At 39.7% G+C, this 14378-nt stretch overlaps 1 protein-coding gene and 1 pseudogene across 1 annotated transcript; both read left to right on the plus strand.

Moving 5' to 3' along the window:
* The window catches only part of LOC107569567 (acylamino-acid-releasing enzyme-like), a 31342-nt pseudogene extending 24254 nt beyond the window's left edge, over positions 1-7088 (plus strand).
* Positions 7089-7861: 773 nt separating this feature from the next.
* Positions 7862-14375, plus strand: LOC107569568 (toll-like receptor 9; the record flags this gene model as incomplete). Its single annotated transcript, XM_016255683.1, has 2 exons — positions 7862-7933; positions 12234-14375. A coding segment is annotated over exon 2 (2139 nt), but the record flags the coding sequence as incomplete, so codon positions are not given.
* Positions 14376-14378: the final 3 nt, after the last annotated feature.

Raw genomic sequence — 14378 nt, forward strand, 5'->3', positions numbered from 1 at the left:
TGCACAGCCTCAGATCACCATTCCTCTTCCAGACTAACACCAGAGGTGATGCATAATCACTTGCTGACTTTCTGATTATGTCGCGCTCCTCCATGTCATCCAGGGCCTCACGCAGTTTCTCATAGTGTGATGGTGACAATCTTCTGTAGGGAAGTCTGAAGGGTTTAGTATCACTTAGGCAAATTCTATGAATAAAGCCTTTGGCCTTGCCACAGTCCAATCCATGACGTGAAAATATCGACTCATACTTAACCAACAGTTCAACTAACTTCCCTCTCCAGTAAGGTGTCAAAGAGTTTGAGTCAACGTCAATATCTTGGAGTCCCAGGCTAGACAGTGCTGTGCTAGTAAGACTATGTGGCATGTAGGGTTGTCTTTCCATCTCGCACAGTTTGCTGCTGCAATTTGCCGGACTTTCAGTGTTTACTTCATTACACTGCAGATCTTTCACCAGTTGAAATGACATATCAAGACAGTCAACATCAAAATCTTCTAGTGCCACGCAGGTGTAAACATCAGCCAGTTTGCAGATGCGTCTTAGACAGATAGGCTTGTTCGATGGGTTGATAACTTTAACTGGAGTACTGCCATCACCCCATAAAGACACTACTATCCTGCCCACCAACACATTTCTTGGTGCAGCGCGCGCTGTGCTAGGCTCTACAATGACTGTACTGCCCGCAGAAAGGGTTTTGTCACTGAACAACTTTCCCCACACTAGATGTTCTTTCATGGGTTCCAAAGTGACAGCATGCTTCAGTTTTACAGTTCCTACTTTTGTAGGGGGATCCGTTCCTTTCCATGACTCAACATTGCTCAAGAGTTGCATCAAAGCACCTGTATCAGGATCTTTGCCTCGTGAGTCAAATACCTTCCCCCAGAAATCGCTTGATACTTTCATGTCATGAATAAGATGTTTTATGACATTACTTCCCAAAATTAGGTCAGCATTTTGCCCATCAACAATTAAGGCAGGTACAGAGAAGGAGCAGTTGAAATGCAACATTGGTCCCACAAAGAGTGAAGCAACGGTCACGGCACCAGTTGTAGCGGTGTGTTTTCTGCGTTGTGTCGAAACGAAAGACAGACTGCGAAAATTCTTTCCATCAGGTCCTCATTTATTCTGGATAACACAAACGAATATATATATGAGGACTCGTGCAGCATATAAACCAGCGTGCGGCAGCAATGCACGACGCTGAGAAAGAGAAAATTACAGATATTAAAAAGAAACTTAAGTAAAGAAAAATAATCAATGAAACATCTGAGTGTGCATCACATAGGGTCTTTAGATCACAATCATACAGATATATCATGTGAATTCATCTGTTACATGAAATACTACCCTAATTGAATCACTGCAAAAACTTGTGCGACCTACCGCTGTGACGTCTCATGCAGACTGGGAAGCAGCAAAGTGCACCAACCCCCCCAAGTCAGCATGGCGGCAGGAAACCCCAAATATGGTCATGGCAAGTGGAATCACAAAATCACTTCCTAAATACACACCTGCTACATTAGCTCCAGTCCTCATTAAACACACCTGATCCAGCAAATCAAGGTCTTCAAGGATCGCTAGGCTGTATCGCAGTAGGAGTTCTTATGCCATCTTGTGTCCTTGTGTTCTCCTACATCATCATCAGTTGTCAAAGTTCCATTCCATTACTCAAGAACTAGGGATGCATCGATAGCAGACCTGCCAACCTACGCTTGTGCAGGGCGCGAACGCAGGAAAGTGGCTCTTATTTGTGCGCCAGTACATCAACGGCTGTTCGCTTCTTGGTATCTATGCCTCAGACAGGTAGCTCTGCATTTCCAGTGCTGTACGGCTGACCGTATCCTGAATCACTTCAGAATTTTCTTCCAATATCTCATCGTGCATCGCCAACAGCGAGCTTGCTCAGAGAACTCTCAGATTTCATCAAAAATATCTTAATTTGTGTTCTGAAGATGAACGAAGGTCTTACGTGTTTGGAACGACATGAGGGTGAATAATTAATGACAGAATTTTCATTTTGGGGTGAACTAAACCTTTAAAGACAGACTGAGACTCAATTGCAGACTGAGCCCAAATGACATTCATAATCGGCCTGACAGAAGTGTGGACTGGATCATCCTGCGTTTGGAACTGAAAAGTCTTACCGGCACTTGGCTGGGCTGATGGACAAAGGGTTCCCACCCGCGTCACTGCAAGTTGTTAAATTTTTGCAATTTTACTGGTAACAATACTTAAAAAATATATATATTTTTTGGTAAATGGATCTGAAAGATTTGTATTTCCTGATGTAGTAAGCAACATTGTTATTCCCAGTGTGTTTTGGTCGTCAGGTATTATAATAAGGTACATGTAATCAGATGATGTGTTCTGCAGCGGGTGGGTTTCCTGCCAGCGAAGGGTTCCGAAAACAAGATGTCATGGGTCACTCTGGAGGAGACTCAACCTCAGGCAGATATCAGCTGGCAGACGTTAAACTTCAGCCCACCTCCTCCAGCCAATACCGTAAGATCTGAGTGACAGTGCATATATGTGCTGATATTTACTCCAACATGATTGTGTGTTACTGCGTTTCGGATACAGTGTTGCAAGTTACTTTTGTTCTGCCAAACTAAAATGCTTCCAAATAAATGTGATCATTGTCTCAACAAACCTCCTAGTTCTGCTAAACTAAGCACTCTTGGAATGCCGTACATGTTGTCAAATTCACAGTTGTATGTGTTTGTTCTCATTTTGCACTTAACAGTGTGTCTGTATGTTATAAAGTGTCAAAAGTGAGGACATCTGTCATTTTGCATGAAAAAAAACTCTGTTCTTCATTAGCTGGTTTGGACTTTTTATGTGATTCTACTGAAACCAAAGGAAATGACAGCAGGAAGCAAACTACCTCTCATTGTCATGGCACACGGTCTGTTCTTTAGTATCCTTAATAACAATGTAAAACGATATAATAAATACATACAACGTCAGTATCTTGTTTTGCTGATCTCTGTTTTGGCACTGTGTGTCTGTCAGGCAGCCCTCATTCAGTGCTGGTGTCAGAGTGGTTCTTGTCCACAGCAGTTCCATGTAAGATGGGCTTCAGCGTCCTGCTTGGTGAGGAACAGTTACAGTGTTTACCCTACACACTCAAGTCTGTCCATCAGACACATGATTTGGCTTTTATACAGTGATAACACATTTCACTTGAAATTAATAATAACATATATTTTGTGGGAAAACACACACACACACTCCAATGCTGATATTTAATCTTTAGATGTTTCCAGGTGTATGACTAGTTTTCTTTTCAAGACATTATAAGAAGTGTTTTGTTTTTGTTTTGAGAAGATCTGTTGGATCTGAAAATTGGTATTTGGTTTGTTGTGTGTTTTTTTTTTTTTTGGAAAAGGCTCAGAATCTGGGTGTGTAGATGATGCTCACAACAGAGACGACTGAACATTAACATCTCATTGGAGACAAGGGAGTTGGGGGCATTTCACTCAGTTTAAAAATATGACCTTATTACAACAAAAAATGTCCATAAAAGCTTGACACATGCTCCCTCTGTGATCCGCTCTGCACTGAAACAATTCTCTTGCTCACTCCACGTGTATGGAAGCATATAGGTAGCGAAATTCAATTTAAAATGCAATATGCAAAATGGCAATGCAATATTCAAAATGGCAATGCATTTCTGTATTTAAATTTACATTTTCCATTACCCATACGAGCAAAGTTTGTTGCAAAAGGAAAATGAAAATTCAATTATATAATTTACACTTGCCATTTTCAACAGTAGTCTTAATATGTAAATTGCATGCAAATTTGAATGCTTTATAAGTTGCGAAATGAAAATGTATAACACAAATTGATTTGATATGTGTAACATGTCCAAGCAAAAATGATAGCAAAATAATCATTTAAATGCTATTTGTCCTAAATGCATTTAGACTAACAGTTAGAACACTTAGGATTGCATTTTCATCATGACGCTGTGGGATATTTGTAGCAAAATTCAGTGCGGCTTTGAAAATGCATTTGGAGCTGACCACGCCCACCCTCCGTCAATCATTGCTTCAAGGCAGGGATTGGCGGAAGCGTGTTACGTTTGGATCGTTTGAAACATGGCGGCTGGAGATCTGATAAGATCGTTGAATTCACTGGCAGATGAAGTGGAACGTGAACAGAGAAATTTATGATATGGTAGCATATAGGTAGCGAAATTGGAGGGGGGGGGCATAATTGGGCATCGGGCTATTGTAAATGTCCCTGGTCAGTGCGGAGGGAATGTCACTATGTGTGCAGCCATCAGCCAATGAGGGGTACTCCACCATCATGCCATTCTAGGACCCTATAACACTATGCTCCGCCTTGCTTTCCTTGACGGTCTAAGAGAGCGTATGTTCCAGCTGGACCTCAGGGAACCAGCACAGCCAGAGCAGCCTCGTTACATTGTTGTTTGGGATCATTTCAGCTTCCATCGTGCTGCTCTGGTTCGTGACTGGTTTACCAATAACCCAAGGTTTTCTAACATCTTTCTGCCTGCATACTCTCCCTTTCTAAACCCGATAGAGGAGTTTTTTTCGGCGTAAGTGTATTACCCGAGAACCTTATATCCGTGTTCACCTCCTCCAGGCCATGGAAGAAGCCTGCCTAGACATATCAGTAGATGCATGCCAGGGGTGGATCAGGCATGCAAGAGGATTTTACCCTCGCTGCCTGGCTAGGGCCAATATAGCCTGTGATGTGGATGAGATTCTCTGGCCTGACTCAGAACAAAGACGGGATGCTGAGGCGGATTATTTTTTTTTTTCGTTCTTTTTTACAGTTGTGCTGTGTAGTACATGAATGAATAAAAATGTGCCAATGTATACATTGGTTGTGTGGCATAGTTTCAAGAAATGTGTTTAAGCAATCGAAAAAAACTGTAAAAGAGAGACATGTAGATGTTTGTTAAAATGTTTTGGAGGGATGAACACTGTTAAATTATACCATATTTATTGCATCAAAATTTGTTAATATTTTACTATGGGTTAGGGGTGGATAATTTCATCATACATATTACTGTTATAGTTATCAATAATCATTGATATATAGATGATAACGTTGTCTAGTGCTCTTATGAATGTTTTTAGCATGACCTTGTGAAAATGTAACTACTATACTGAATAAAATAGCATAGACTTCTTCATGGCTAATGTTTGTGTAGGCTATTTTATTTAATTCTCTAACCTACTTGTTCTACAGATCTGTGTGTACTAGTGTGAAACGCTACTGTTTTTGACAGCGTTGATAATGTTTCTGACAGATAATATAATGATATTTTTGGCATTTGCCTTACTGAATGTGGTAGGTATCCTGTCAGCAATAACCTGTCCAAGTATATATATCAACTTATTCTACTAAACCTAACCTAACAGTCTACTCTGAGGCTGCGTTTACACTGGCACAAAAAATCTGATCTTTCGCTCGGAGCCACTTTCAAATGTGGATTTTAATCGGGTACACATCTGATATCTGGACATCAGACCTACATCTAAACACACATATCCGACAACTCCCAATGCGAGGGCGACACATTTGCTCATAAAGATTTTTAATGATGTTTTAATGCCGGCGTGCTGTATGCGCTCGCATTTTATTGAGATGGAAACTTTTTATAGGTAAGAAATTGCACATTCAGGAGCTGGTTTTCAACCCCCGCCCCGTGAATTTTGAAAATACAACAGCTAAAAGCTACATATATTTCTCAGCAATGAGGTGATAACTTAGCAGTTTTTGTAATTAAACCGACAAGCTTGTTTGCAATGCTTCACAATCGCTCGCTCGCACGTGGGTGCATGCGTTCGTTTGTTCGTTCTTCCTCTCTCCTTCGAATTCATTTCAATAAATATCTTTATTTCACTATAGAATTCTACCTCTAACGAGCTGTAGATAAAATAGTCTAACAAATTAAAATTACCGTTATTTTCCGGTCTTTATCCGTTCAGTCAGATTTTGTGCTGCAAAACATCCATGACAGCCGTTGTCCATGCTGGCAAATAATAATGGCCATTCGACGTGAATTATATAAATAATTTTAAAAGCACAGCCATTTAAAACCCGAGGGTCTATCATGTGCATAGTAAAGCGATCACTGCAGACAATCCTTTTGGGTGGGAATTAATGTAAACACAGATATCGGATACCAGTCGTGTCTAAAGTGAATGTAAACAGACGTGCCAAAAAATCGGATATGGTCAAAAGATCGGATCTGTGCATTAAGACTTGCAGTGTAAACGCAGTCTGAGAGTTAGTAGACGTGAAGTTGCAAAGTTACTTATAGTTAGTAGAATGTCTAAAGTGGACTATCAAAATAAAGTGTAATCCATTTTTTTAAGCATAAATTAAAGAGAAAACAGCATGATGTATAAATACTTTTATTTTTTCAATACAATACATTTTTGAGGGGTGTGCTTGATGTAATATGCAAAAAATCTGCAAAATATTTATTAATATGTAACTTCTTTCTTTTGATATGTTGGTAAAATATGATTCATGTATTATGATATTCACCTGTAGACATTTGTGATAGCTAATGGCTTTGAGTGTGTTTGTGTTCAGGTGTATGGTGGAAGCTGGATATGAATATAACACAGATATTCATCTTGAACCTGCTATTCTGGAACAGATGTTAAACAAGTCACCCATCAAACACGTCAGCAAAGTGAGCAGATGCTGTTCCGGTGCATTATTTATTCTTTTATGTTTAATTTCTTAACTGCTCAGCTTGTAACACACATGGTTGTGCTTGTTCCTCAGGTAAAAACCCCAGTACTTCTGATGTTTGGGGAAGATGACAAGCTTGTTCCCAGCAAGCAGGGTATTGAATACTACAGAGCCCTGAAGGCATTGCAAGTACCAGTGAGGTAAGTACAGTGACACTCACACTTTATAGATGGGGATTCTTCTATGAAACATTTCTCTGCTCTGGATCATCGGTTCATTAGTGTATCCGTGTGTCCACAGATTGTTGTGGTACCCAGGCAATAATCACTCTTTGTCCAAAGTCGACGCAGAATCGGATGGATTATCCAACATCTTTCTCTGTGATATCACCTCCTCTCTGTAAATCATAACCAGCTTTTATTACATTTTATTAAATTGATTTTAGCATTTCTTTCATAGATATCAGCGTTGTGATTGTCATATTGAGGCATTAGCTTGGTGCTTTCCCTTCAGACCACAAAAGGAAACTCAGTCAAAATCTGTCTCTGTGATATACTGATGCAAAAAGCACTTGAAGAGGTTCACAGGCATGTTGTGTGATATCTGAAGAAGTTATTGTGATATTTAATGAAATGTAATTTACACTAAACAGCATCTGAAAAGACTTGTTACTGCTCTTCTTCTACTAATGGTTTTAGTTTTCAGTCATTGGCAAATTGTATTTTGTGCCAAACTGTTTACCGTGCTGCACTTTCAGTGTAGCTACTTTGATTTTCTGATGGTCTTCTGCTTTTGTAATATGGTAACTTTCTGGGATATGTACTAAATTACTTTCTACACTCTTTTCAATAAAATGTGACTTTCTGTAAGGCTGGAGAGAGTAACTTTCTTTCTTTAAAGCTGATTTAGGGTTATAGCCCCGACAGCCCAGTGCTATCCACTCCTTGACATCACTTTTCATTTCATCCATTTCTCTTTTTTTCAGTATCTAATCTTTATCCAAGAATAGCTATTACTACTCCATTTTCTCACCATTTCTGAACATCTGTTCCTCGACTCCGTGTGTGTGTGTGTGTGTGTGGGTGGGTGACTGACTTTCACATACTGCAGACTTTTCTTTCACTTCCATGAAAAGGTGCACATTGTTAATATAAATACTTTGATGTAGCATTTTATTTAGTTTCTTTGCTTTCCCTTGTGAATGTAAGTGATACACTGTGTTGTGGAGTTTTGGACTGCAAACCTTTGGTAAGTGATTTTTTTGTGTTTTAAATATGTTTGAAATGATGGGAAAATATAACACATAATTTACAGCATCACATATTCAATACTATGTAAACGAAACCCTGTGAAATAATAATAAATGTTTGGAAATGAATTTATTTGCAATTATGCAATATAATGTGTATATGATAGTATTGCCTTGTTTACTTAACACTTTTGACTAACACTCCAGCCCATGCAGTGGTGTATAAAGTACCTGAAAGCCATACTCAAGTAAAAGTACAGATATCTTACCAGAAAATTACTTTGGTAGAAGTTGAAGTCTATAAATAGCATTTAGATGTATTTACACAGTTTATGTATCTCAGAGGGGACATGGATGCATTTAAGCTGCAGTTACAGATGCATAAATAAGCCTAATGTTTTGTTTTTAACATAAAACGTTGAATACTGATATTTGAAATAATTTAAAACAGTTGAAATGTGAAATTAAAACAGCCAGTAGGTGACAGCAAGTGACTGTTAAAGGGATAGTTCACCCAAAAATGCAAATTAGCCTGTGTTTAATGTCAAGTTCACACTGCACGATTTTCAAACTCGTCAGATCGCCGTTGTTTTCACACTGCATGACTATCTGGGGTAGCATTCAGTCGCTGCTGTGTTCACATTGCACGATGAATCGGCGACAGGGGGTTTCACACTGCATGACTTCACAATAGGAAGAATCGCTGACAGCTCTGTCTGGTCCGCAAACTACGTTTCACAACAAAACACGTGCGAGAAGTGATAAGGAAATAACGCGAGAACCCGAGTGCGTCAGACCGGAGTTCTCACAAGCAAGACAGTAATTATAAAAAAAAATATATATATAGCCCGCAAATTGTCTGTGAGCTGATTTCCAGCTACAAGGAGAAAAAGAAAAACAGATTATGCAGGAGGGAGATGCAGGGAACAGGGATTGGGTGTTCTGCAAAGAGAGTTGGAGGTAAATAATTTTGCAGTAACTGTTATGCTGATGTTGTGGCTGGTAAAGCAAATGGTTGTGTTTGTTTCTGTATGATATAATTGTTCATATATCTATTAAAATACTGATATTCTGGTCTATAACTCCTCCCCGAACTTCCCTCTGCCCTGTATCTTGTTCTCTCATTGGCTGTAGGTCATCGCCGATGTGTTTTTCAGTCAGAACTCATTTCACACAGCGTGATTGTGAATCGCCGACAGCTCCAGATATTTAGCATGCCAAATATTTCGCGGGCGTCGGCGACATGTCGGCGATTCCCTCAGATCGCGTCTTTGATAATTCACACTGCGTGATTGTCACTCACGTGAACGAGCACCGATTTGCCTCCGATGTCTGGCATTTGTCGCGATTTCGCAAAACCTGTCGGTGAGTGAAAAATCGGGCTAATATCATGCAGTGTGAACTCGGCATTACTCACCCTCAAGGCATCCTAGGCATGTCTGACATTCCTCTTTCAGACGAACACATTAGGAGTTATATTCGAAATTGTTCTGTCTGTTCCAATCTGTATAATTGCAGTGAACGGTACCCCTGTTTCTGAATTCTGAAATGTTTCTGTTTCTTCCAACCGCCCGCACCTGTATTTTTGTCTGATTTAGATAACCGCACCAGATCATCACATTAGGGTTCGTACGGTCATTGAACTGCAATTTCAGGTCTGGAAAGTTTTGTAAAATAAATAAACCCAGAAAGTTTTTGATAAGTCATGAAAATCTATTTCACAATTCTCTGTATAATAGAATGATGTTTAATCATGTCCTGAATTTTGTTGCGGGATTGCGCATACATCGCATTACTCATTCCCGCAGCTTTCGACTTTAAAATGAGGGAAATTGCAGCAAAAATTTTATTCAATATAGCGTGTAGGTTAGATGAGTAAATAAATCCACACAAACCATCAGATGAAAACAGCGTAAGTGATTCAGTGGTACCGCGTCTCTCTTTGACTTTCTCTTCACATCGACGCATCTAGAACTGCTGCACGCTGCAATATAAGACTTTAGCTCGCTTTTCGGGACAGTTGACAGAATTGTCAATTGCCTCATTGTTGCATCGTCACAAAAATTGATTATTTTCACGTCTTTTTAAGCCATTCGGTACTCGCGCTCTCCAGAGGCGCTTTTCTGTGTGCTCACAGTTACATCCAAAGGGCGCGCTGCGAGTACCAAATTGAGAAAGCACTGTCAGTTTTGTCTTAAGTTAATGTAAACAGTTGCGAAATAAAACGCACGAGTATCAGTATTGGATCCGTGAAATAGGTCTTGTGACAGCAGCCTAATAAAGCTGTGCCTTCTGTCATTAATGTTAATCAAACAACAAAAGACAGAGAAAATCCCTTTCTGCTCTTGACTAAATAATGTTTTGTTGAATAACTTTTAATGTTAATTTACAGTTTATTAAATTTCTGTGGCCTATTTAAAACACGTTCATATTTTAGAAAATGTAGTTGATATTTGCATCATTAATGATGTATTTTATCCACCTGCAACCCACCCGCACATAGTCAGAATGCATTTTTTTATTACCCGACCTGCGGATTACGCCCGCGGATATAGCCACCATCCGCGCATCACTAACGTAGGCGTAACGAAAGGTGCAACGTAAGTTCTGGGAGAGAGTGAGAGAGTGGAGAATTTTTCCTTTCTCTTTGGAGTGTTACAAGCTCTTGGTGCATAAAGAAGATCTGTAAAGTTGCAAAGACTTAAGTCTCAAATCCAAAGAGATATTCTTTATAAAAGTTAAGAGTCAGCCACACCTACCTAAAACGGCTCGTTCTAACACGCCCCCACATGTCTACGTCACTATCTGGGAAGATTTGCATAACGCCGCCCAAATGTTCATGCAAAGAAAGAAGGCATAACTTTATATGGTAGGGGCATACCATTTCCGTCACACGCTTGAGGTATTCAGCCAATCACAACGCACTGGATAGCTGGCCAATCACAGCACACCTTGCTTTTCAGACCGATGAGCTTTGTAAAAATCGACGCGTTTCAGAAAGGCGGGGCATAGAGGAGAAACAATAATGTACAGTATGTGGAAAATAATGTGTTTTTTTAACCTTAAACCGCATAAACACATTTCATTACACCAAATACACAAAATAATGTTATTTTTAGCAACATCATATGACCCCTATAACACCCCAGAGCTGTGTGGAGTAGTTTTATGATGGATGGATATACTTTTTTCGGATTCAGAAACAAGGGTGCCATTCCCTGCAATTATACAGATTGGAACAGACAGGACAATTTTGAATATAACTCCGAATGTGTTCATCTGAAAGAGGAATGTCAGACATGCCTAGGATGCCTTGAGGGTAAGTAAAACACAGGCTAATTTTCATTTTTGGGTGAACTATCCCTTTAATGAGTCATTGAGATTCAACCGATTCATTCAAAAAGCTGATTCATTCAATAAGTAAACACCGCCCATTGCTCAGAGATGCAAAACAGTGCTGTGTGCAAAATTTAGCAAAAACAAGCAATATTATGTCTAAAATGTAAGTCGCTTATTGCTTTACTGAACTTGTATAAAATTATTATTAAATGTGTTCATGCTGATATCTGCAGAAAAACGGTACTCTTTGTGTGATATAGATTAAAGTTTAGATTAAAGTTTAGATTAAATATAAAAAGCGTACAGAAGCATTTTTGCCGTCTACAATTTAGAATGCCTGGAATTTTGAGTTTTAATAGACTAATAAATCACATGCGTGCACTTTGTGTGTGTGATTTGCTGATATAGCCTACTTGATCATGTCAGATCGCACATCATTACAACAACACTTACCATATTATCGCAGACGATGCTGTATATCGTACACCCCAGACTTGACTTGAGTGGAAAATGAATCATCCGCGGTTGTGTGCGCACTTGTTTGCACATGAGCAAAGGTGTTTTTTAGGAGTCTAACTTGCAAACACCAGACCACTGATTCGTCAAACCTGCTTTCCTGCAGTCTGTGTTCTTCTGACTTCTGACTATTTTGTAGTAAGTAACGAATATGCTTCGGGGAAATGTATCGGCGTAAAAGTAGTATACATTTTAATTAGGAAATTTAGTGGAGTAAAAGTAGTATTAAAGTTGGCTGAAATATAAAAACTCAAGTAAAGTACAGACACTCCCAAAATACTTAAGTACTGTAACAAAGTATTATTACTTCATTACATTACACCACTGAGCCCATGTAATGTACTTTGAAGTTTTCAAAGGTTTGAGAATATAGCATATTAAAAAGTAAATGCCATTTAACTTGCATAGCTGATTATTTGTTTGTTCTTGTTCTCTTGTCTCTAGGCCATGTTTGGACACATGTTGTATCTGGCTCTCATGCTGAATCAGTTTCATCTTTTTGCAACTTTACATCCTGAATTCTATCCATGTGAAATTCAAACTACCAAGGATGGACACATAAATGTGGACTGTCAGCGCCGACGTCTTGCTAACATCCCTAAATTCACATCCCTCTCTGTTATATCACTCAACTTAAATGGAAACCATATACACCACATTAAAGGTGCCACATTTTCTGGATTAGCTAATCTCAAGCATCTCAGCTTGATGTGGAACTGCGTACCAGATCATCTTAAGGAGCAGAGATGGCCTTCATGCAGCCTGAAAGTCGATCCTAATGCATTTAGCGGACTTAAAAACCTAACTTCCCTGCAGTTAGCAGGGAACAGCTTGAACACCATTCCTCCTCTACCAAAGCAACTTGAGATTCTGGGACTGGAATTTAATCACATCTTTCATATTGTTAAGCCTCTAGGTACACCGCTACTAAAACAACTACTGCTAAACAAGAATTGTTTCTATGCCAACCCATGTTATCAGTCTTACTTTATCGACCCACGTGTGTTTCAAGATATCCCTGAGCTTTTGAACCTAACACTTAGTTACAACAATGTGACCATTGTTCCCCCATATCTTCCACTTTCACTAGAAAGCCTAGACTTGGGAGAGAACAAGATCACACATATCAATAAAGAGTCCTTTGCAAATCTTAAACATCTGCGACACCTTAACCTAGGGTGGAATTGCCAAAGGTGTGACCATGCTTCTGAGCCTTGCTTCCCATGTCCAAACAACCAGTCTCTGAATCTGCACCAGGATGCATTTTTGGATCAAAGGGACTCTCTAATTAGTCTAAGTCTGCGAGGCAATTCACTGCATACAATTCCTCAGCATCTCTTCGTACGACTCCACAAGCTCCAAGAGTTAGATCTATCCGACAACTTTTTAGCCTACGCCATCCAGAACGGCACCTTTTATGAAGAGCTCCAGAATGTTGTGTCCCTCAGTCTTCTTTATAACTATGAACCCCAGAAATCCTTTTCTGAATTAATTCTGTCACCATCCATAGAGAAGATGATGGCTCTACGAGAGTTGTACCTTAGTGGCCTATTCTCCAGAGTACTGTCAAACCACAGCCTTGCACCTCTGGTCAAACTGCCAAGACTTGAGTCCCTGGAGCTACGCATGAACTTCATCTGCTCTGTTAGCATGGATGCTATAAGTCAGCTGAGAACATTAAGGTGGGTGGGCCTTTCCCAAAACATGCTTGCTTTCAGTTCATGCTTTTCAACCTGCACTGCTGAAGCCATACCAAATAACTACCAAACCCTTGAAAAACGTGACAATGGACAGCCCAACTTTCAATCTCAAAAAGTCCCCCTACCGAGCTCAGAGCAGAACACTATGCAGGACTCTGGAGAAGATCACTGTTTTTTTTATTATTCTATGTGGCATTTCAAAAAGCAGATCTGCTCTAAAAACCAGTTTTTTGACCTCTCTCAAAACAACATCCCATGGCTGAATGCAAGTACTTTTAGAGGCATGGAAAAAGTGGTATGCATAGATCTGTCTTACAACTACATAAGTCAAACTTTAAATGGCCAGCAGTTCACACTTCTAAGCAAATTAGCCTACCTTAATATGGCTCACAATCGCATTGACCTGTACTCTGACAAGGCCTTCCAGGAGATAAGTGGCACACTAAAAGCTCTTGACCTCAGCAACAACGAATTCCACTTTGTAATGAAGGGTATGGGACATCGCTTCACATTCCTTCCACACTTACCATCTCTTAAAATACTGAGTCTAGCGAACAATCACATTGGTCTCAGAATCTCTAACATTCTTACTAGTACTTCTTTGAAGTATCTTGATTTCTCTGGAAATCGTTTGGACATAATGTGGGACTCTAGGCGTAACCAATACCTACATTTCTTTCAGGGTCTTACTAACCTTACACACTTAGACATTTCTGAAAATCAGCTCAAATCATTCCCCCCAGAGGTAATTGTAAACTTGCCTCCGAGCCTCCAGATGCTGAGAATGGACTTCAATGTGCTGAGTTATTTCCCTTGGGGCAACATCTCAGTTCTCGAGAAGCTGTGCCACCTGAACCTTAGTTCAAACATGCTTTCATTCTTACCTAAT

The sequence above is a fragment of the Sinocyclocheilus grahami genome, unplaced genomic scaffold (assembly GCF_001515645.1).
Source record: "Sinocyclocheilus grahami isolate Dianchi unplaced genomic scaffold, SAMN03320097.WGS_v1.1 scaffold1360.1, whole genome shotgun sequence".
NCBI lineage: Eukaryota > Metazoa > Chordata > Actinopteri > Cypriniformes > Cyprinidae > Sinocyclocheilus > Sinocyclocheilus grahami.